Source organism: Myotis daubentonii, chromosome 2, assembly GCF_963259705.1.
Source record: "Myotis daubentonii chromosome 2, mMyoDau2.1, whole genome shotgun sequence".
Taxonomy (NCBI): Eukaryota; Metazoa; Chordata; class Mammalia; order Chiroptera; family Vespertilionidae; genus Myotis; species Myotis daubentonii.
This window is the reverse complement of record NC_081841.1, coordinates 68,120,358-68,144,496: the sequence shown is the minus strand read 5'-3', so window position 1 is coordinate 68,144,496 and position 24,139 is coordinate 68,120,358. Positions and strand designations below refer to the sequence as shown.

At 41.7% G+C, this 24,139-nt stretch overlaps 1 protein-coding gene across 3 annotated transcripts in view; it reads left to right on the top strand.

Moving 5' to 3' along the window:
• The first annotated feature begins 3,005 nt into the window (after positions 1–3,005).
• The window catches only part of BEST3 (bestrophin 3), a 43,429-nt gene continuing 22,295 nt past the window's right edge, over positions 3,006–24,139 (top strand). The window contains exons 1-7 of one of the 3 annotated variants that reach the window (XM_059683593.1): positions 3,006–3,294; positions 5,154–5,320; positions 8,767–8,861; positions 9,322–9,555; positions 19,967–20,121; positions 21,756–21,833; positions 21,937–22,089. In XM_059683593.1, the coding sequence (XP_059539576.1) occupies positions 5,169–5,320; positions 8,767–8,861; positions 9,322–9,555; positions 19,967–20,121; positions 21,756–21,833; positions 21,937–22,089 (867 nt within the window). In that variant the 5' untranslated portion in view covers positions 3,006–3,294; positions 5,154–5,168. Of the gene's footprint in view, positions 3,295–5,153; positions 5,321–8,766; positions 8,862–9,321; positions 9,556–19,966; positions 20,122–21,755; positions 21,834–21,936; positions 22,090–24,139 lie in introns of those variants that run through there. The other 2 variants (XM_059683594.1, XM_059683595.1) reach the window with 2 other exon arrangements.

The following is a 24,139-nucleotide window of genomic DNA, read 5'->3' as shown; positions in this document are numbered from 1 at the left end:
ATTTGAAATCTTATTCTCTTCTCGTTTTTCATGAGCAAATGGGCTCAAAAAGCAAAGCAAAGGTTATATCTGAATACTCTTTCCTCCTCCCCTTCCTCCCCTACCTCCATCTTGTCTTCCACCCTCCAGTGGTAGTTTTCCGCTGGGCTCTCTCTCACCATCCTTCCTCTGCTTCCACTCACCCACAACCCTCGTTCATACAGGAACAACCCTAATCGTCTTCAAACTGATTCCCTCCTATAGTTCCTGCCCATTGAAGCCCATCAGTCACCCTTCTCACAGACTCAACTTTCTGCAACACAGATCTTCCTCAAGCCCTTTTCCTCTTCGAAATGTTTACTGATTCCTTATTCCCCATCTAATAGTGTCCAAAAGTCAGAATCAAATCCCCCAAAATACAACAATTCCTGGTGTTCGATTAATATTTGAATGCAAAGTTTCACATACACATGACTATGTACATACAACCATGTACTCAAACGAAATTTGAAAAAAGATTTCTCACATCAATGGCATAAGTCAGTGGTTCTCAACCTGTGGGTCGCGACTCCTTTGGCGGTCGAATGACCCTTTCACAGGGGTCACCTAAGACCATCCTGCATATCAGATATTTACATTACTATTCATAACAGTAGCAGCGTTACAGTTATGAATTAGCAACAAAAATAATTTTATGGTTGGGTCACAACATGAGGAACTGTATTTAAAGGGCCAGAAGGTTGAGAACCGCTTGGCATAAGTAGATCAGTTTAAAATGAATGTGGGCTTATAAAATAACAGGTTCTCCTTTAGGAAGTGGTGGTTAGTGGCTACTTAAACTTGTTTTCTGTTTCCTTAAGGAACAAAAGGTGGTTTATCTTGACACCTATGGATTGAATGTCAGTATTCCCATCACTTAGAAATGATCAGTTTCTCTTTTTAATGAATTGTCCAGTCACTGAAGGTTTAGTGGAATCAGCATCAGATGTGTTTATCAGGACTGTTGAAAGTCAAAGTGGTCGGCATCACATAACTTGATGCTTGCTGTCAAAAGAAAATGTGCCTGGCCGGTGTGGTTTAGTTGGTTGGGCATCGGCCAGTGCACCCAAAGGCAGCTGGTTCGATTCCTGGTCAGGACACTTGCCTGGGTTGTGCAGGAAAAAGCCTGATCGATGTTACGCTCTCATTTCTCTCTTCTCCCTTCCTCTCTCTCTCTGAAAATCAATAAACTATTCTTTAAAAAAGAAAAAAGAAAGGAAATATGACTGGTGGTGTTACTTCACAGAGCCCTGAAATTGCCTAAGTGCCTGTCAGAATGTTTGTAGTTATTATGAGTTAAAATATGTTCTACAAAAGTCTATAAGATGAACTTTATGCCATAGATTATCACCCCTCTAGAATAGTACGACAGAGTACCACTCCCTTCTTCATCTGCCGTTTTATTCTTTATTGTTTAATAAACATGTGACACTTTTAGAATCTAGAAAAATGTCTATTTGAAACAATGAACTTTAAAGTTTTCTTCAAAAAGTCATATGAACAGTTAACTTTGCTGATTTGGTGTTTGTTATTTTGGAAAAGGCTATCATGGCTTGTCCCCTCTAATGAGTTCATTTCTAAATGACATCTTTCTATACCAGTTAGGAATAGCCACCAGACTCAGAGCTCAATCATGGGAGTTTGCTCATTCAATCTAATCATTGTTGACTAATTTGAATTTAGAATATTATCTGAACCTTGATTAGTCACTCGTCAAAGCACCTGACGGGAGAGATGAACATGATCGCCGTGTCGGCGAAAGCAGCCACAGTGCACGGGGAAGTCAGGTCTCCAGTTACACAGTCAGGACCGCCAGGAATCAGGCCAGGTTTCAGGGCTACCACACTTCCAATAAAAGATGCAAGAGTGAAAATTTAAAAAAAATAATAATACTTCCAATGTTTCCATTCCATAAGCACTTGACTTCAGACTTACTAAAATTTCATAGCCTCTATCTGTCTTGAAAACCTTCATACATGCAACACCAGGTCTATCCTACCACTTTTGACAGCAACCCAAATATAAAATGTACACAATTGTGTATTTGTTTTTAAAATGTTCACAAATTTTCCCAAATGTACTAATAGAAGTACCTTAGTGAAGATAAGATGATAAGCAGACAAAAAGTTCCTATGGAATATTCATTACACACGGGCCTCCATGCTGGAACCATGAACAGGGATGCGGCAAGAAATCAGACACCTATACCCGTCTTGGCTCGAAGGTGCTCACAGTTTGATAAAGACACCAGTCTAATGCATCCGGAACTTAAGAATACTGTAGAAACCCTTCTAAATGTGTGTCTTCCCAATTTTAGAAGCATATTTTCCCACATCTTTCTCCACAAAAAATACATGTTTTTGTAGTTGTTTTATTTAAGTTTAAGGTGCTTGGTGCACATGCTTTAGAAGGTTTGGAAAAATTGTAAGAATTGGTCCTGAAATTATTGATGTCATTATTTAAAGAAGGCTCTCTCGAACTCTCTCTTTTGAGAAGAAAAATATGTGGCATAATCTAAGAGAAAACATTGTTAATAACTAGAAAATCTTCCTAGCCAGCCATGGAAAGATAACAAAGGTAGCAAATCCGTGCGTAATCTCTTTCCACTACCCTGGGCCATCGCACGCAATGATTCTCTCTGCTCTTCTAAAAGACAGTCTTTCTCAAGCATGCATGCTTGCTGCTTTTAACGGAAGAGCAAGAGCACTCTCCGTACCTCTTCAGTGAGTGTAAATCCTGTTTATATTCTTGTCTGCCCCGGTTTATGGCTTCAGGAGAATTCATTCTGTGTTTTGAGCACACGCAGCCTGTCCTAATTCCCTTTTTTGGCCGGGGGAGCCTCCTCAGAGCTCTTTAGGGGGAAAATGGCTCTTTCTTCCTTGATCCCAGGGCAAAGTCAAAATGAAAATAACAGACCTAACCGGCCCGTCCTCCTTCACGTCACCTCCGACTTCTCATTCAAAGGGGTACTTGGGGCGGCAGGTGGAGTTATAATTATAGATGAGAAAAAAGCCACCTCAGCAGCTGCTGCTTCTGTTTGTTCCCGGCTATAACTGTCATCATTGGGCAAATTGGCATAAACAGGCCTCCACAAGTGGAAAATCATTTAACCCCTGAGCTTGTCTGGGTGCTCTCAGTGGCCACAAAACAGAAAGAAAACCTGACTGTGCACCAGCAAAGGGTGAAACGGAGAGTGCCTCGCCGACCGGGAGGGCCCTGGTCAGGGGGCGCCTGAAGATTTTCTTTCCTGTCGGAGACTCCAAATCACATAAATAGGTTAGTGCCGGGGGAGTACACCTCTGTGTTTTCATTCTGACCTCTCCTCTATCTGGTCTTTGTTTTTCTGACAGAGCTTAACGACAAGGCTGAACTGTTCCATGAAAGAGAGTTATCTAGGACTGTTCTTTCAAAAGGACTGTAATCATTTTGAAATGGGCTGAATTTATTACGGTCCTCTCCCAATTTTGGCTGTATTCACAGCAGACAAATAGACAAGGTAAAGGTGGAAATATGAAACCGGCGTTGTGGCATGAGTCCCATCCTTTCGTAATGCCGCTCGCTCATGCCAAAAGGCCCCGGGTTGTTGTTTTAATTGAAATCGGGAATATTGAAGGCTTAAGTTTGTGATTACCAAAACAAAAAAGTAATACCGTGAAGAGAGTCCCAGAGTTTTATTTCCTCAGGGAAACAGGCAAAGTAGAATTGGAGTCTTTTCCCAGCTCTAAATAAAAGCAGAACTTTTTCTTGTTTATAGTAAGATGTGTGCTATAGGCTACTTTATACAAGAAATTGGCTATAGGATTTATTTCTTGTGTCTTGCACAATTCTGCCTAAAAGATCTATAGTTTCAGTCTAAGTGGCTCCCTAAGACTTTCCTCATGGATCCCTTTGACAAAATCAAAAGGTTTCAAAGAAATCTCATTTTATCTGCGTTCAATATTAGAGAGTAGTTGAGCAGGAATTTCATAGATTGGCTTTGGGCCATCTTCCCAAAACCTGAATGTTTAGTCTCTTGGTGAAACGCCATAGAATTCCAAAGAACTCACTGAAAACTGAGTTTGGGGGCCCAGTTCTCATCCTACCCACACCCCTGGAACAGCTCCAAGTGGAAAGAGTCCTGAATAATGGCCTCAATTTTTTAGCTCCAAACAGAAAGCGAGCCATCCCTACGCGATTTGTGCTACATTTTTCAACGGGGAAGTGCACCTTTGTTAGTATCACTGCGGCCCAACATTTTGTCTATCTTTTAAAGTACCTAGAGTGCCAGCTATGCACTTGGAGCTCTATTAGAGAGACACCCACATCCAATTAAAACCAGCACAAGTAATCCAGTAATCAACTTCCCACAAGGGCTTGCTTCTTTTTTTGTTTCTTTTTTAAAAAAATATTTTTATTGATTTCAGAGAGGAAGGGAGAGGGAGAGAGAGACAGAAGCATCAGTGATGAGAGAGAATCATTGGTCAGCTGCCTCCTGCACACTTCACACTGGATCAAGCCCTCAACCCGGGCATGTGCCCTGATTGGGAATTGAACCGTGACCTCTCAGTTCATAGGTCGAAGCTCAACCACTGAGCCACACTGGTGGTGTGGGGCTTGCTTCTTTCTAACAATGTCTCCTGATTTCTAAAAAGAGAGCCATGCTTCCCCTTTGGAGGTTTAAGGGTGAAATAAATGAATACCTCTGTACATACTTTGGCAAATGAAGGCCGAAAGAATAAGTTTGGTCACTGCTTTTGAAAATGTCAATCAAGATAACATATGAATACCCCAAATCTTCCTGTGGGTTAAGAAAGTATATGATAGGTAACATGACAACCTATCTCATATATCTCATTTATTTATTCAGATATTTAGGGGGGAATGGCTATGTAATCTAAAAATAATACTTAGAAATTAAGGCAAGCTTACAATTGCTGATGTTATTCTTTCCAGAGGTGATTTCCCTCCTTTTTCTACTAAGCACTTTAGCACCAAGATGGTGGTTATGTCCAAATTCCAAATTGGGCCAACTGAGAAAGGCAAAAAGAGGGGTGAGGTGACCGACTGGGTGAGGGTGTGGGTTTCCTTTGAGATGCAGCCTTTCGCTTGGTCTTCAATGTGCTTCTTACTTGTATTTTGTCTTCTTGCTCTTCTAGAAAAAACTATCCAAGATGACTGTCACTTACTCCAGTAAAGTAGCCAACGCGACCTTTTTTGGATTTCACAGGCTACTCCTCAAGTGGAGAGGCAGCATCTACAAACTACTGTACAGGGAGTTTATTGTTTTTGCTGTTTTTTACACAGCGATAAGTTTGGTGTACAGGTACTTTCCTTTGCATGTCTCCCTCGGTGGCCATCAGGTATCACGTGCGAATACAGTCTCAAAAACCTGAGCCCTGCCGTGGCTGCTGACTTTGGCGTATGTAATGATTCTCCTTCGCATGATTCTCTCTGTTGCCTTCTCCCGGGACAGGGTATTTTAATCCACACCGACCGTTTTTAGGATGGTAAATAGACTCACACTGTCATGTTCCGCTGGTTCTCACTCCAGCCCCACATGAAGTGATCGTGACGAGGCATTAGTTGCGTGTCAAGAATGTTGCTAGAGGCACAGAATGGAAGAGTTATACTTACCAGTAGATCCTCACTACGTAATGATTTTGAATGGCAAAGTCCACAAATGAATAATTTCTGGTGCCTCTCTCAACTATGCCGCTCATAGTTTGAATTTGTGATTTGAGGGCCTATAGCAACTGCCATGGTAATGAACGTGTTTGTGGCTGGTGTCTATCAGGCATATAGACCTAATCTAGGAAATTCCCTTCCTTTTGCCTGGAGCCCAGCAAGCTCCCCAATATTTCAACTAAAGAAAAGGCCAGAAAACTCACTGATTGTCTTTATATCTTCTGAGCTCAGGCCGTGCTATGTTTACAAAAGGGGGTGTTTCTTCCTTATCATTTCACAACCTGTGCCTGTCAGATGAACAGGAAATGTGAGCAATATTATGTCCAAAAAATACGTTTATGACTAAAAATTAGTCTTAATGCAATGTTACCAGTATTATAAAATAGACTCTTTGTTAGCTTTTTAAAATTAAAATTGGTTGTGTACATTTCTTCTCTGGGGGGAATTAAAACAAAATAGAAAAGCTAAAGGTTTTTGAGGCTGTATTTCCACCTTTTCTATGTACATCCGTTTGTTATTTTTCTTCTGCATACAAATGAACACATTTGTATAGCATTGCTCTCACCTACATTCTTCCTTGCAGCAATAGGACCCCACTTGAACAAGAGGGATATTGGTTGGCTGATAATTTTCAAAAGTAAAATAGGAAGACCTATGTAGCTAAATATCAAAATCACTATTTCAATAAACGTATATATTGGTATACATTTTGGCCAAATGTCTTTAAATGGAATGTTGTATTAAAAACCTCTAATAATTCTTCAGGTATCTCTTGTAATAGTATTTTGACAACTTATTTATGTCTTACCTAATCCTTCAGAATATGAGATGATGAAAGACACATGACATGGATTGTCTCAGTTTATTTTTACTAATGTGAATTTATTGCTGCTACTGCTGCTTAGAATAGAATAGCCCTTAGAATGGTTGCATTGTAGCCAGAAATGCTCCATGGAGCTTTAACTCTTGCTCCAATATCTTATTTACACCCCACAAAATTATATGCATATATTTTTTCTAAAAACCAAAGAGTGCTTACACTTATAACAATAACCATTAGTTCAAGTCATTCTTCATTCTTTGCAGTCCAATTGTAAAAGCTTGTTAAAATAGATCCTTATATCTTAATCAAAGGTACACCAAGAACTATAGGCTGAATTTGTCAAGAATGTCAAGTATACATGTAGAAAGATATAGACATAGTTTTCTTCCCATGTCTACTAATGACCCTAAGTTTTTTTTATCCTATTAAAAGCAAATAAATATACTTAGCAAAAGTCATAAGACAGTGCCAGAATTCATTAATTTGATTACATCTCTTCCTAATTTTGTACGGACTTGACAAAATCATCACTGTAGTGCTTTCTAACTAGTAAAATTTCTATATGTGTCTATTAGTTAAATATTTTTTCCTTTGGCCAATTATTAATAACTAGAGGCCCGGTGCATGACATTCGTGCACTTGGGGGAAGGTGGTCCCTCAGTCCAGCCTGTGCCTCTCGCAGTCTGGGAGCCCTTGAGGGTGAGCCCAGCTCAGGGCTTCTGGCTGAGCGGTGCTCCTCCTGTGGGAGTGCACTGACCACCAAGGGGCAGCTCCTGCATTGATCGTCTGCCCCCTGGTGGTCAGTGTGCATCATAGCGACCTGTCGTTCCTCTGTTAGGTTGATTTGCATATTAGCCTTTTATTATATAGGATAACAATCATTTTGTTATTAAGTACAACACCATGTGTTACATTGTTTAATATATTATTTAATCCTCATAACATCCCTGATGCATAGTTATTATTATCCCCATTTACTAGTAAACATGAGAAAATAGAGGCTCAGAGAGATTTTAAAATATGCTCAAAGTTCAAATCTGTAAGTGGCAGATCTGGAATTCAAACCCAGCTTCCCCTGACCCTATGGCCTGTGCTTTCCACAATTAAATCCTCTTTGACCATTTCTATTGGAGTATCCGAAACCATTCTGGCTGTAAATTTCCATCAGCATGACCTGATGGGCTCTGCAGAGAGGTGATGCCTCTCTTGTCAGCTTCTCCTGACTCCAGAATTTCTGACACCTCTTCCAAAGCTGAGGCCAGAACTCCAAGCCCACCCCATGCCCCATACCCCGCACCCCTGCTTTGTCAGTGCCGCTCCCATTTCTTCATCTGTGATCTGATTGCTGGCTCACTGTTCCCTCATTATCCCTCTACTTCCTTTATCAAAGTTCTACTGACCCAAACAGGCCTCTGAAGCATGTTAACATGGGCCTCTCCAAGGGCTTCCCTTCTCCTTTGGAACAGCTACACTCATTCCCTGAGGCAAACCATCTCTGTTGCTTCTCTTTCCAGATTTTGATCATTATTAACCTGGAGACATTCCTTCTGACTCTGCATCTCCTCCCTGCAGCACAAATATTAATAATAATTCCATTAAATGAATTTATGTCTAATAGTATCATGAAGTGAATTTGGGTCGGATCTATAATATAAATATAACATATTTATATTATGTTAATATAAACCCACCAAATGTAATAATAAAAATTTCCACTTCTAATTGTTAAATCTGTTATTTTATATTTTAAATAATTGCAGGCTTTAAAATAAAGTTATAATATCCCTTGAAATACAACACAGAAAATCAAGAATGTGCTGAGTAGCATATTCAGGAGAAAGCAAGATCAAGATGTTAAAATGAGGGTGATTATTCAATAATAACTTAATAACTGTAATCCTCTTAATCAAGATTTTTTTCTCTTTGAGTACACCTGATGAATGATTGAAAATAGAAACTATTTTATGAGGTATTGTGCTCCAAATCCAATGCATTAATCATATAAAAGTTTAAAATATAAAGTCTTTAAAAATAAAATGTTCAATAAATCTAATGGCCAATAACATTTATGTACTAAAAACATTAGTACTTGAAAGATTCAGCTTTTGAGATACATCAGCTTAGGTGGAAAAGAAAAAGTTATTGCTCCTTGAAAAAAAAATTTTAAGATTATTTGTGCTTAATTGTTTGCACTGAATATCACTTGCAAAGCAGGTGCGGAAGTATAATATAAAGGGCTGTGCATTTTATTTTTGCTCCAGATTGTTACTTACAGGAGCCCAAAAACGTTACTTTGAAAAATTATCAATTTACTGTGACAGATATGCTGAACAAATTCCAGTAACCTTTGTGCTTGGTAAGTATAGGTCACACGCAGAATGCAGCCACACAACTGTCTCCGTTAGGATGACACCGATGACTGCATGGGAGTGTTTCTGAGCTGCAAGGCATGCCTGAAAAGCCACCGCTTGCAATAGAACCAGAATCATCCGTAAGGTTCACCCTCAGGGCCGCTTCCGCTACATTAATCCCAAACAAGTGTGAGGTAATGATCTGCTATTGGACAATGAAGCTTTCTCTTCACTAACCCTCCATTTTTGCTGTCAATTTTTGAGTTCTAATACCCACTTACTGGGTGCTATGGCATTGCCAGGCACAAATGATGTTTTTTTTTTCTGGAGGGCAACATCATAAGGTCTGGATAACAACGTATTTTTATACCCCAATCCGTAAAAAGGCTAAAATTCTGCTAAACGCATCAGTGTTGACGTGTCTGCTCCAAGAAAGTGCTTTATCGTTTTCCTGCTATTCCACAGGGTTTTATGTTACTCTGGTTGTGAACCGATGGTGGAACCAGTTCGTGAACCTGCCCTGGCCAGACAGGCTGATGTTCCTCATCTCCAGCAGCGTGCACGGCAGGGACGAGCGCGGGCGCCTGCTCCGGAGGACACTGATGCGCTACGTCAACCTCACGTCCCTGCTCATCTTCCGCTCGGTGAGCACCGCTGTGTACAAAAGGTTTCCAACGATGGACCACGTGGTGGAAGCAGGTATTGTGAATGGCTTTTCCTCCCATGGGCTCCTCTCAATCTAGATGGGAACCTTCAAAATTCCTTTGAAAATCCGTTTTATTCATTCATTCATTCACGAAATATTTATTGATTAACTACTATGTGCTAGAAACAGTCTTCAGAGGGGAAAATGATAAGACATGGCTCCTGCCCTCAAAAAGTTTACTCGAGGGTTTGGAGGAGAAGAAGCAGCAGTCACATGGCCTTTAGGTAAATATGATCATTATTATCATCTTTATTTAAACCAGCGGTTCTCAACCTGTGGATCGCGACCCCTTTGGGGGTCGAACGACCCTTTCACAGGGGTCGCCTAAGACCATCGGAAAACACATATATAATTACATATTGTTCTTGTGATTAATCACTATGCTTTAATTATGTTCAATTTGTAACAATGAAATTGGAGGTCACAACAACATGAGGAACTGTATTAAAGGGTCGCGGCATTAGGAAGGTTGAGAACCACTGATTAAACCATGCAGCCCCAGTTGGTTTGGCTCAGTGGATAGAGCGTTTGCCTGGGGAATGAAGAGTCCCAGGTTCGATTCTGGTCAAGGGCACAGGCCCAGGTTGCAGGCTCAATCCCCAGTAGTGGGTGTGCAGGAGGCAGTTGATGGATGATCATTGGATGATCATCATCCTTCTCATCATTGATGTTTCTGTCTCTCTTTCCCTCTTCCTTTCTCTCTGAAATCAATAAAAATATATAAACCATCTATAATATTACCTTACATTTTCTACCACTTGACAATTAATCCATTTTCATAAATATTATTTCCCTTGGACTTTTAAAAAAAACGAGAAAGTAGGAAACAGTCTCAGAGAGGTTATGACCTGCCCTGGATCACACAGCGCACAGTTGTAATCCAGGCTCAGAACTCCTAAATTAATACTTTTTCCCAAAACATTAGGAGATTCTGGTAGGAACCAGCAGTGTGGGTTTTATCTAGGCTGACCCAGAGAGCTGCAGTAAAAGACCACTTCAGTGTGGGTCTATTGTCTCGCTATTTCTCAAAGCAGATGCAATTATCCTACCTGGGCTCCTAGGTACACTACGCTGAGTAAAACTTATGTTGGAAGATGGTTCTCTTTGGTGTGTTAATATTTAGAGAAGAAGCTGTGAGTTAAACCAGCCTTCAGTGGGGTGAGGATTAAATGAGATGATGGTTGGCATATGCTGAATACATATTGGTTGTTGTGCTGGATTCTTGTTAATAGATGGAAGTGTTTGTTGGAATGGATTAACGAATGTGTACCAGACAAAAGAATCATGAGATGATTCCATTTTTATATTGAGTATGCGCTCAAATTAGGTTGCTGTGTCTATTCTCCTTCTCGAAAATGTCCTTGAAAATACATTTTTTTAAAGGATACTATTTTTGGTTTGTTTTTGGAGGGTTTTTTTTTGGGGGGGGGGGGCTTTGGTTTGGTTTGGCTTTGCCTTGTTAGATGGGCAATATAGATAGTGACTAAAAACACAGACTAAGAGTTCAAATTCTTCCTCCACCCCTTACTAGCTACATGACTTTGTGTGCATTTCTTAACCTTTCTATGCTTCAGTTTCCTCACCCATAAAATGAGTTTATGGTAATTTATAATACCACCTATCTCATATACCTCATTGGCTTCTTGTGAGGATTAATCAAGTTAACATTTGCAAAGTGTCTACAGCACTATCTGGCACATGGTAGATGTTCTTGCTAGTAATAATGAAATCACCTCGTACAACAGCATAACATGGCTCTTTGGCCACTTTAGAAAACTTGTTTGATGTGAAATCCTCAGTCTTCTTGACCAGGTGGTTGAGAAAGTCAAGGCAGAAATCAATAAGGAGGGGTGCAGAGGATGTTGTTGGGGTTACAGATGTGAGAAAGTTACAATGGCCTAGCAAATGGACAGATATATTAAGATGTAAAACCAGTAGAAACTTTTAAAAATTAACTGCCACACCGGCTCCAAATGCAAAAGGCGAATAGTGCTTCAGAATGATCAAGTTGCAAACGCTACTTGATAACTTAATTTTCTTACCCCAACATCTATAGCAGTGGTTCTCAACCTTGGCTGCACATTAGAATCACTTGGGAATCTTTTTAAAATCCTGATTTCTGGGCCTCATTGTCCAGAAATCCTGTTTCTTTGTTGCTAATGTTGTGGCCCCATCCCATAACAAAGAAACAGAATTTCCGGATGATGAGGCCCAGAAATCAGGATTTTAAAAAGATTCCCAGGTGATTCTAATGTGCAGCCAAGGTTGAGAACCACTGATCTATAGGATCAAGTGCAGTAAGAATTACCACATCTGAAGAAAGACCTAAAAATAAATGAGAAAGGTTTGACCCATTCCACACTGATGAGTGAGAGCTAAAGTTGACTCAGATGGATAAAGGTGATCTTTCTCTACTCCTGATGCATCCCTGAAATGAAGAGAATGCACTCTGACAGGAACCAGACACCAGGCGCAATTCTCAAAGCAAATCTCCTCCTCTCAGCGTCATCTCCATATTAAAAGCAAATCAGGAGGAAGCCAGGATGACTGGGGATGGAGAGGTTTGGGGGCCTCTGGGCAGACCTGAGCTCAAGAAGGCTGAGTTGTACCTCTGCCGGGTTGCTCAGTTGGTTGGAGTGCAGCTGTAAGCAAGATCAGATATGGCCCATGTCCTCAAAGATCAGTAAAAATTATTACAAATCTTTTCTTACATGAATCTTTTTCAGAGACAATCACAAGTACAGCTAAATTTCATATCTCTATGATGTATTTCTCTAAAGTAATTTCCTTCTGTGCCCATAAGAATGGTGAGAAGAGAGTAAAATTTGAGGAAAGGGCACTCTACTTTTCTTAAAGCCCTGGAATCTTTATATGAAGTTTCTTGAGCTTCTTCTACGACTAGAAAGAGCTTAATGAGAGCCCTAGGGAATTTCGTTCAATGCTGATCGTTAAAAGACATTAATACAACTAAGCAAGCTCCCAATTGTCAAGTGGCCAGTGAGATAAAGATTCTAACTTTAGATGCACTGGCTGGAAGGCGAGCCCCATTGGAGTTGCTGGCGTTATTTAGATAATTTAATCTGTGATCTTCTCTCACTAAGTAAAACCAAATGGACTTTGTGTTATATTGACTTTCTGCCCTGTGGTCTGCTGTTCACGTTTTCCCTGGCGCATTGCATGGCTCTGGGGCTCCTTGGTCTCTGAAATCTCCAACTGCTCTGCGTTACAGGAGAGATGATCAAGGGACAGTGGTATTCACAGCTGTGCCAGTTTTCCCTCTATTGGCTGAACTTTTACAGGCTGAGTCAGTTTCCCTACAGCCTCACATGATGAGCCCAGACAGACAGAATGTCATCCTGCGAGTGAAACCTGACGCACCCGTGTGCACTGGCATTACCCAGGGGAGAGAGTGCACAGGAGAGCTAGCCCTCCTTGAGTCAGTGCCACGCACGGGCAGTCTCGGCTGGTCACTGTCTGAAGGCTCCCCACAGCTCTCTTTCAGGAGTTAAAGCAAGGCTACCCATTCAGTGTTTCTCAAACTGTCAGTGTGACCATGCTCATTGAATTATCAGGGGTACTTATTTCAATGGCAGGTTCCCAGGCAATGGACGGAATCAGAATCTCTGGGGTTTATGAGCTAGGAATCCGCATTTTTAACAAGCTCCCCAGCAGCACTGCAGGATCTGACCCGGACAAAAATGCTGACATGGCCAGCTTGCCATGCTCAGGGTCCTTGTGCTAGTTGGAATCACTAGAGATCTTCTAAAAATACTGGTGTCTGACTCTCCCTCCCAGGAATTAGGTTCAATAGGAATAGGGTGCATCAGTGGTTTTTAAAGCTCCCAAACCATTCTAATGTGTAGCAAACTTTAGGAACCATTGCACTAGACTAGGCACATCTATTAACTCCTCAACTTTATCTGCAAATCGTCTCAAATCTATTCACAGAGGGCTAATGAAATTCTTGGCTACCTGGGCAGGTGAGGAGGTAAGAGCACTGACTTGTGTGTGATAGTTCCTGTGTGTCATGTGTGCAAGGCAGTGAATTACTGATTCACATAGGGTACTGATTGAGGGGTGGGGAGATGGCTGACTCATATCGGGAACACAGAGGAGTTTCTCTGTCTTTATTCAGCATAGCTGTTCCAGAAACTGATTTTACTCAACCATTTCCTATTTTGAGCTGCTTAAGCTGTGAGTTGTAACTTAGTATTGGGTTCTTAAGTCATTTTTAAAAAAATATATTTTATTGATTTTTTACAGAGAGAAAGGGAGAGGGATAGAGAGTCAGAAACATCGATGAGAGAGAAACATCGATCAGCTGCCTCCTGCACACCCCCCACTGGGGATGTGCCCTTGACCGCAATCAAACCTGGGACCCTTCAGTCCGCAGGCCGACACTCTATCCACCGAGCCAAACCGGCTAGGGCTTAAGTCATTTTAATGGCATGGCTTACAACCAGCATTTTAAATGGAATGGAATGGGATGGAAAACATCGGGTAGAAGAGCCAGTCATTGTTTTGTGAGCCACACATACGTTACTGTGGTTCGTTGTATAAAATGTCTGACAGACAGCCCCACACAATGCCTTCACAATGTGACTCCATCTCAATCTCATTTCGCCGCCCCTTGATTTTCCCACTTGGCAGGGATTTCTGAACCTCCACCACTGAATTTAGAGGACAGCTGTAGTTGAATCTGGTGGCTTCCTGCCATTCATATGGGAAATACAAAGATGAAAATGAGCCAGGCACTTTGCAATGTTCCTGAAAAAGTCATCTCTCTGAGAAGGGCTCAGTTGCTGAATCACAACTTTCTCTTTTAGAAAGAACTGGCAACAAACCCATCCTGCCTTCAGGTTCTCAGATGCAGAGCTTGTAGCTCTTCTGGTAATAGAGCCTCATTTGCACACTCTGCTTTAAAGGCAAGACATCTGCCTCAGCTGCTACCGAGGAAAAATAGATCAATTGTACAGACAAAGTCTATGACAACTGGAATACTGTTTGTCAATGGACTTAATTAGTCCTTTGACTTGAGGGCAATAAAATGTGCCTTGAAGTAGCAGAACTTACTCCATCAAACCACAATTCAAGTTGCAAGCAAATACAAACATATGTGCGTGTGTGCGTGCGCGTGCGTGTGTGTATGTGTGTGCGTGCGTGCGTGTGTGTGTGTGTGTGTGTGTAGATTTTTATTTACATTGACATGAAATACTAAGGAGGGTTCTTTGGGATAAGCAGTAGGAAAATTGCTGAGCAGAGCTATACCAGCCAGAAAGCCATAAGGAAAGATATAACAAGAGAAACTCCAGGCAGGTGCAATGGCGAGATAAAATAGCAATGTCAGGAGTATGGATAGGGCCCCGGGAGCATGGCGTGAAGACTGACGTGTGAAGGAGACAAAGATTGTAAGGACCAGCCAACTGATACTGCTGCCAAACGGTAGGAAATCAATACCTGTGGTTAACTTAGCCTTAGAGATGCGGATAAAGACCACATTCTGAACAAGATCACCGGTTTCTGGTTAAAATGGCCTGAAGTACTGACGAGGATAACACGTCCTTTGATAGCAAATGCTCTTTGAATTGATTTGATCAGCAATCTAGAGATTTTCTTTCAATTGATCGAAAACTTGATTTCCAAAGACAGGGTTACTTTGGCTAAGATGTGTGACTCCGCAGGGAATAACAAAAATTATTCTGCCTCTACACTCTTGGCGGACATATTAATGTCTGGTTAATCATCTTTCAATATATTTGGGCTAAAATTAAAAACCACCAGCTTTCCTTGCTTTGCATGACCGCTTCCTGTCAGTGGTAAGTGTGCTACATGGTGGGGAGGTGGGGGAGGCCTGACTTCAGCTTTGGCGTTTGCACTAAATAAACCCTCACTCTTTTTTTAATGCTGTTGTGAATCCTCATCTGAGGATATTTTTTTCATTTATTTTTAGAGAAAGTGGAGGGAGGGAGATAGAGAAGCATAGATGTGAGAGAACACATCAATTGGTTGCCTTCCACACGAGCCCTGACTGAGGCTCAGGACTGAACCTGCAAACCATGTCTGTACCCTTGACCAGGAATCGAACCCTCAACCCTTCAGTGAGAGGGCTGGTGCTCTAACCACTGAGACACTGGTCAGTGCTAAACCCTCACTCTTCATATTTGCTTTCGGCTAAGAAGCCAAGAAAGGACTTGCCAGCAGAATTTGGTCCATATTCCTGAATAAAAAATAACTAAAAGTAAAGTTATTTCTTGGTCAAATGACAAAGATTGCAGCCAGTATACAAATGGGGATATTTTTGAAAATTGCACTGTAATCCCAAGAATATAACTGAGAATTAATTGATATGAAATGTCTGAGAATAGGTTTCCAGGTAAAGGATGATGCATAGAACCAAGACAGGTCAAGTTCATCTATTAAATTCTTTCTTTTAAAAAAATGGTTTTGGGGGGGTTTTTTTAGGGAGAGAAGAAGGGAGAGATAGAAACATTGATTGAGTGCCTCCTGCATGCCCCGTACTGGGATTTGAGCCTGAAATCCAGGCATGTGCCCTGACCAGGAATTGAACCTTGACCTCCTATTGCACGGGACAATGCTCAATGCAAGTTCTGGGCGGGGTGGGGAGGAAAGCATAGTTATCTGGCTCGTGCAACGGCTTTGAGATGCACTGAGAAATGAGAACAGAACTATCAGGCTCATTTTGATTTCTGAACTCCGAAGAGAGTCCAATTTCCCAGGCATGAGCAGAACCCTTCTAAGCTAATATAAATAATCTATTATCTAAAACTAGTCTCCTGTTAGTAAATATTGGCTTTGTAGTTGTTACTCTGTTTGTTTCAAATATGAATAAACAGAATCTTCTGTCAGTGGGGCAGTGATTTTTCAAACACTGCTATAGGTCAGTGTCAGATTTTCCTGTAGAGCTTGGCAAACATGCAACTTCCTGAGCCCAGTTCCATGAAATCACCCAGGAAGACTGAAAAGCATGCCGATGCCTGGACCTCACTCGAGAATCAGGCTCTAGAATCAGGCTCTGGGGGTAAGGCCAATGCATTGGTATTTTCTAAAAGTATCCATGTGAGACTCTGCGCTATGGAGTGCTTTGGTGGGCGAGGCTGGGGCCCAGCTCCCTCCAAGTACAGGTATCACAGGTGATTTCGATACCCTTAATCCCTGGATCTTATTCTCAAACACACTGGCCTAGATCATATCAAAAATCTAGGTAACTCCAAAGCTCAATGAATTAGTGACTCTCAAAATGACCAAGTCTCACTTTTCCCTTGTGCTGGGGTCCAACCCCAGCAGGTCCAGGGGTCCCCGAAGGTGTGGACGGAGTCGGCGAAGAAGGAATGACACAGAGACAGCGTTCAGTTGATCAGCAGCCTAGCCAGGATCTCTAGCCAAGTTCTGGTCAGGATCTCCAGCGAAGTTCTGGTTAGGATCTCCAGCCAGGTTCTGTGTCCATGTTCTCTTGCTAGGTTCTCCAGCCAGGTTCTCCAGGTTCTCCAGCCAGGTTCTGTAGACATGTTCCCTCACTAGGTTCTCCAGCCAGGTTCAGTCAACAGGTTCTAGTCAGGTTCTCTTGCCATGTTCTATCCAGGTTCTGTAGCCAGGTTCTGTCTCTAGGATCTTCAGCCAGGTTCTCTCGCTAGGTTCTGTCTCTAGGTTCTGTGGCCAGTTTCTGTCCAGGATCTTTTGCCATGTTCTCTCCAGCGAAGTTCTTCTGTCTCTAGGTTCTGTGTAGGTTCTGTGTCTAGGTTATGTGTCCTGTTGTCTTGTTACATCTGTATTTATACCAGTTGATTCCAATCCTATCAATCTCTATTCCAAAGGTTAGGGCATTTCTTATCTCCATTCCAGGGAGTAAAGATTATGTAGCTTAAGCATGATTGTTTGTAGTTAAAGTGATTAACTACCCGCCTGGCACTTAGTTAAGGGGTTTTATCCCCTCCCTAACTTCAGGGAAAAATCCCTACCTGGGGAAACAACCTTTCTCAGAGAGGTGACCTTGGTTAAAACACATAGTGCTAAGGGGAGCAAACATATTAAGAACAGTATGCTATATACGCCAGGTCCCTTGAAACATATGCTGTGCAGATGTTTCTTTCCTGCAGCGACTGTGTCAAGCAGCAAGGATGGACTGGCTTCCGGCACCCTTGACTTCTATGTGCTACAGCAACACCTCAAGTAAAATTCAGCCTTCGTGTTTGGGAGGGAGGATTACTTTAAACAGGATGGCCAGATTCATACACTGATTGAGATGCTCAAGATTAAAACTGTGTTACATTGGGGCAAAAGTAAATTTTTATCTAAATGTGTTATCAGAATTTCATAAGTAAATGGTTGCATCACTGAGACAAAAGTAACTGGAAAATTATTATTTCACAAATAATCAGTTTTTGAAATAAACTTTAATTCAGAAAATATTATTTATACTAAATCATAATGAACATTTAAAAGTCCACTTAAAAAACCAAATGGGTGCCTGGCCAGCGTGACTCAGTGGTTGAGCCTTGACCTATGAACCAGGAGGTCAAGGTTTGATTCCCCGTCAGGGCACATGCCTGGGTTGTGGATTCCATCCCCAGTTGGGGGTGTGCAGGAAGCAGCTGATGGATGATTCTCTCTCATCATTAACGTTTCTATCTCTTTCTCCCTCCCCTTTCTTTTCTGATATCAATACAAATATATATTTTTAAAAGTCAAAGGGTTAAGTACAAGGATAGTCATGGCAGCATTAACTTTAATAACAACAATTTTAAAACTACTTCAAGTCTATTCAAAAGAGGACTCATTAAATAAGTATTGTATACAATTAACTAGGATGCAGCCATTAAAAATAAGGACAGTGCTCTCTATATATTAATAAATAACATCTTCAAGATATAGCTGAAAATAGAAGCAAACAATAGATATGTGTGTCATATAAATCCATTTGTGTTTTTAAAAATTAGGGCGATGTGAAATTCATGATATTTTTCTGGAAACTATGTGGCTGGGAAAATGAGACTCACTTTCCCCATTAATATTCCTTTGGCCCTTTGGGGTTTTTGCACCATTTGAATTATTCCTTTTTTAAAAAATAAAAGGTTAAGTGTAAACTGTAAGCTTTTAGTGTGAATCTTTGTATGAACAAACCCTGGTCCATAGTAGACATTCAATAAATGTTTGTTTATCAAATAAACCTGCTACGTTATTCCTCCTACTATTCAAATCTCTCCTTTCCTTGGTGTGTAGATGGGAGGGGGTGAGTAGCTAAAGTTTCACATAGTACATTATGCTTCAGCCCTTACTGAGTGCTAAGTGTGTGCTAAGCATTGTCAGCCTCTTGACATGTGTTCATCATCTCAGGTAATTCTACATCTCAGTGAAGTACATATTATCATCGCTCTTTTACACATAAGAAAACCGAGGCTTAGAGAGCTCTCTGCAAACTCAAGCAAATTGTGTTACACACACACACTTAAAGAAGCATCTTTCAAGTAGATGCAAAATGTTGTGAGAATGATGAAAATAATATGCTCTTGTCCTTCCCAAGGAACTCTGCAGGGGAAACATTTCTGTGTAACATGCCATAATGCACAGCAAGAGAGAGCCGGTGGTGGGAGCGTTGAAGCGGAGAAAGTCAGGGGGGGAGGCTTCACAGATGAGGACCTGATTAATTAAGACTGGGAAGGGAGTGGCCAGGAGAAGAGTCATGTGGCCATGTTTCCGCACTACACTAAATGCTTTGTATACATCATCACCTTTTATTCTTTTAATCCTAGCAATTCTAAGTATTCTCGTTCCCAATTTTGGATGAGTAAATCAAAACCTAAAGAAGAAACCTTCCCCAGATGCTCGGGCCACACTCAATATGGCCTCACTCCCTACTGGCCATCTCTGTCAAGGATTGCCAACATGCATTGCCTCATGTAGTGAAGCATAAGTTGTGTGTTCATGCACCGTGTGTGTGTGTGTGTGTGTGTGTGTGTGTGTGTGTGTGTGTGCTTATGCATACACATTCCTTATCTCTAACACAAGTATAAAGTACTTGTGACAGGAACCTCAATATTTCTTTAATATTCCTCCATTAGCCCGGGCTGCTTTGGCTCAGTGGATAGAGCATCAGCCTGTGGACTGAGGAGTCCCGGGTTCAATTCCTGTCAAGGGCACATGCCTGGGTTGCAGGCTTGATCCCCAGTAGGGGGCATGCAGGAGGCAGCTGATCAATGATTCTCTCATCATTGATGTTTCTCTCTCTCTCTCCCTCTCCCTTCCTCTCTGAAATCAATAAAATATATATATATTTTTAAAAAATAGTCCTCCATTATACACTCACATAATAGACACTGAAATACTTATGGCAATGTATTAGTGCTAAACTAAGTCTGTATAATCCAGCTATCTTTATTTTGTACAAAGGTTTTATGACAACAGATGAAAGAAAATTATTTGACCACCTCAAGTCTCCTCATTTGAAATATTGGGTTCCATTCATCTGGTTTGGAAATCTGGCAGCGAAAGCCCGGAAGGAAGGTAGAATCAGAGACAGTGTTGATCTGCAATCATTGATGACTGTAAGTACATCATAACTTGTCACACACACACACACACACACACACACACACATGATGCTAATCAGAGACCAGGAGGGAGCTGGATGTGACAGGTTGGACCAGGGCGAATCTGCTTTGCTTAATTCAGAACCCTCAGCATGCAGGACAGGACAGCACACAGGCTCTAACTCAGGTTGATTGGCATTTGGTTGCTTGGAAACTCTGTGCTAACAGTATTGGGCTTGCATTGTGCTCTGTAGGAAAGTGTCCCTTGATTGATTGGCAATGTCTGCCAAGGGTTCTGCAGGACCTGGTGCCCACACAGCATATTTGCATCCCTGGCTCCAGGACCACCCCAGTCAGTTCCCCAAATTGGAATAGTTCAAGGTTAAGCCAACTTTTCAGATGCTCCAGGAAACAAAATTGTGTTTTTATTCAACAAAATAACCCTGAATTCACCTGAGGAACAAATTAATGTAAGAGCTAGATAGATTTGTGCCATGACAGTCTCCTGCCTGGATTAGGCTAAGAGGAGTGAATGATTTAAAAATAGCTTCTGAATGAAAGTGAACTCTTATTTCCAGTCTCAGATAATAATTTATGTGCAATTGGGGGTTGGGGGTGGGGGGGGTGGGGAGGGAGTCAATGGATCCCAGTCCTTCCTGCTTCAAAGAAAGATAGATTTTCTGTCAATATAAGCAACCTTATTTGGCAGGGATGGAGGGTTAGGATAGATTTATTTCTTTTTTCTAAGATCTATGGTAAGCATCTTTTAAAAACAGAAAAACAAACAAAAATGTCTCCACATAATATACCAAAATGGCTAGAAATGACTTATCCTATATAATAAAAGCCTAATATGCTAAGTGTCCAGTCAACCAGTCGGCTGTTCAACCAATCAAAGCGTAATATGCTAATGATATGCTAAGGCCACTCAACTGCTAACTATGACATGCACTGACCACCAGGGGGCAACCAGTCAACCAGTTGCTATGACGTGAACTGATCACCAGGGGGCAGATGCTCCAACCGGTACGTTAGCTTGCTCCTGGGGTCCCGCCAGTCGAGACTGAGCAAGACAGACTGAACATGCCCTGGAGGCCTCCTGCAGTCCCTCCCCAGCTGGCCAACCTCCTGCATCCCTCCCCGGCCCCAATTGCACACTGGTGGGGTCCCTCGGCCTGGCCTTCACCCTCTCACAATCGGGGACCCCATGGGGGATGTCAGAGAGCCAGTTTCAGCCGGATCCCACAGGCCAGGACGAGGGACCCCACTGGTGCACGAATTCATGCATTGGGCCTCTATTTTAAAATATTAACCACTGCCTTCCCATCACCACTTTGGACCAACATCATTTTGGAAATTATGGATTCAATAGAGTAGGAGATACTTCTATAAAGTCCTAATTTATCTGAATATTTAATATATATATTCAAATGTACTTCTTTTTGTACATTGTTGAATGATGTTCATGGCTTGTTATTTTTGGAATTTTCCTTTTGGGGTGGTGTTCAGGACCAGCTTATTAGCTTTGCAAAGTCCCCTTGTTTCACAGATATAGTCATAAAAGACATGGCCACATTCCTAATCCTACTAAATATTGATTACCACACCCGTCATTTTAGTAAATCATGTTTCATCTGTTTCTGACTTAGGAAATGAACCGATACCGCTCGTGGTGCAGCCTCTTATTCGGTTATGACTGGGTTGGGATCCCGCTGGTTTACACCCAGGTATCAAATGCCGTGCACGTGACTTTTATTTCTGCTTGCTCCCTCTGGCACTGGCTGTGGGCCACCAGCGCTGTGCTCTCACTTGGGTTTCTCTCTATTCCAGGTTGTCACTCTGGCTGTCTACACCTTCTTTTTTGCATGCCTGATTGGACGCCAGTTTTTGGATCCCACCGAAGGCTACGCTGGGCATGACTTAGATCTCTACATTCCAATCTTTACTCTCCTACAATTCTTCTTCTATGCCGGATGGCTCAAGGTAGTCAACGGTCTCAGAGTCGTGAGACCCACTCTGTAATCTCTCTCATGTGCCAGACTCTGCATGCCGATCCTTCACTGAGTCTCTAGCCAGTCATTCCTGCGTGAGTCCAAGATAGATTTAACATTTAATGGCTCAGAGATGTTATTCCCTTTCATCCAGGGATTAAAGTGTCAGGGATGTGGTGAGTACCTATGGCAGCAACTGAAGCAGCTCCTTTATGCAAAGAGCCTACAAGAGGACTCTTTATGGCTATTGATTTTTTAAGTCTTTGTGTGCTCCCACTAGGATTACAATAATGTAAGTAAAGCAGCCACTGTATCTTCATTGTACTGTGATAAGCAACTACACAGTAGAAGAGAGTAAATGAGAAGCTTTCTATCTTGGCTCTGCTCGACTCTGCAAATAGTTCGCTGTGATTCCCTGAAATCCCACTAGCTGTCTCACAATATTAAGTGCACCCCATTTTCAAAACCAGAATTGAGGCTCAGAGAAGAATTCATCGAAATCAAAACCAGAAACACAAGAACTCAGGACAACATCTGGTTTGCCAGTGAATTGAAAACAGGTTAGGACAGTGAGGACGACTTGTCCAGTCATCAGTGTCAAGTTTTCACTGTTCCCACCAGCACCTCCCCCCACTCCTCCTGGAGGTATGTGTAGATATCAGAGTTCTGATCCTTCCATCTCTTTGGGGAACGTCCAAAACAGAAGTACAGTATGTGATGAAAAAAGAAATTGGAGTCTCTGGCTGCATTAGGTTAATGGAAATCTAACGACAGTTTGAAGATGGCGTCAATAACGTAGACTTTCCAGGCGTCCGACTTTCCAAACGGCCGCGTGTCGGCGGGCGTCGCGAGGTCTTCCAGGCTTGGCGGCTTTTCCCCGCAGGTGCCTTTACTTTCATCGGTTCAAATCTTAACCAGAAAAACAATCAATTATGTTGGCATTTCAAATTATACTCCGAAGAGTAAAGGCATATTCTTTACAAATGGCAAAAACATTTTTACCAGATGACAGATTCCTTTCTTTTGAAACTTGTACACATTTTATTACACTGCAGGGCTAACACATGTTACCCTCCTGACAAGATGCTTAGAAAGTACTAGTTGACTTACATGTATTTCTCAAATTTTCTTCAAAATACAAAAATTGCCAAAATGATGAATTTTATCCCATTGGGAGCTTTGATATATTCAAAAGTCTCCATACATATATAAATATAGATAGATGATAGATAGATAGATAGATAGATAGATAGATAGATAGATAGATAGATAGATAGAGATGTGAGAGAGAAACATCTGTCAGTTGCCTCTTATACTGGCCCCAACTGGGGAATGAACCCAGGATCTAGGTATGTGCCCTGACTGGGAATTGAACCCCCAACCTTTTGGTGTACAGATGATGCTCCAACCAACTGAGCTATCCGGCCAGGGCTAGACTCTATTTTTATAAACAGAAAAATCACCAAAATTGGCCCAAATGTTTAATCATTCTGTTCTTTCCCCTGAGTAGTGCTGAGATTTGTAGTCTTGCTTTGTGTCCATGCGAGGTGTTTGGCCAGCCTACAAGAAACAGTTAGTTCCTGCCTTCTGACAGTCTCTCTAAAATATTAATGTTTTTTTCTTTTACAATTTTTTTCAATATATTTTTATTGATTTCAGAGAGGAAATGAGGAGAGAGAAAAAGAAACATCAATGATGAGAGAGAATCATTGATCAACTGCCTCCTGCACGCCCCCTACTGGGAATCAACCCTGCAACCCGGGCATGTGCCCTGACCAGGGATCAAACTGTGACCTCCTGGGTTAATAAGTCAATGCTCAACCACTGAGCCACACCAGCTGGGCTCTTTTATAAAATATTTTTAAAGAAAAATATGAGCCAGGCCGGCATGGCTCAGTGGTTGAGCATCAACCTAGGAACCAGGAGGTGACAGTTCAATTCCCAGTCAGAGCACATGCCTGGGTTGTAGGCTTGATCCCTAGTGTGGGGTGTGCATGAAGCAGTCGATCAATGATTCTCTCTCATCACTGATGTTTCTATCT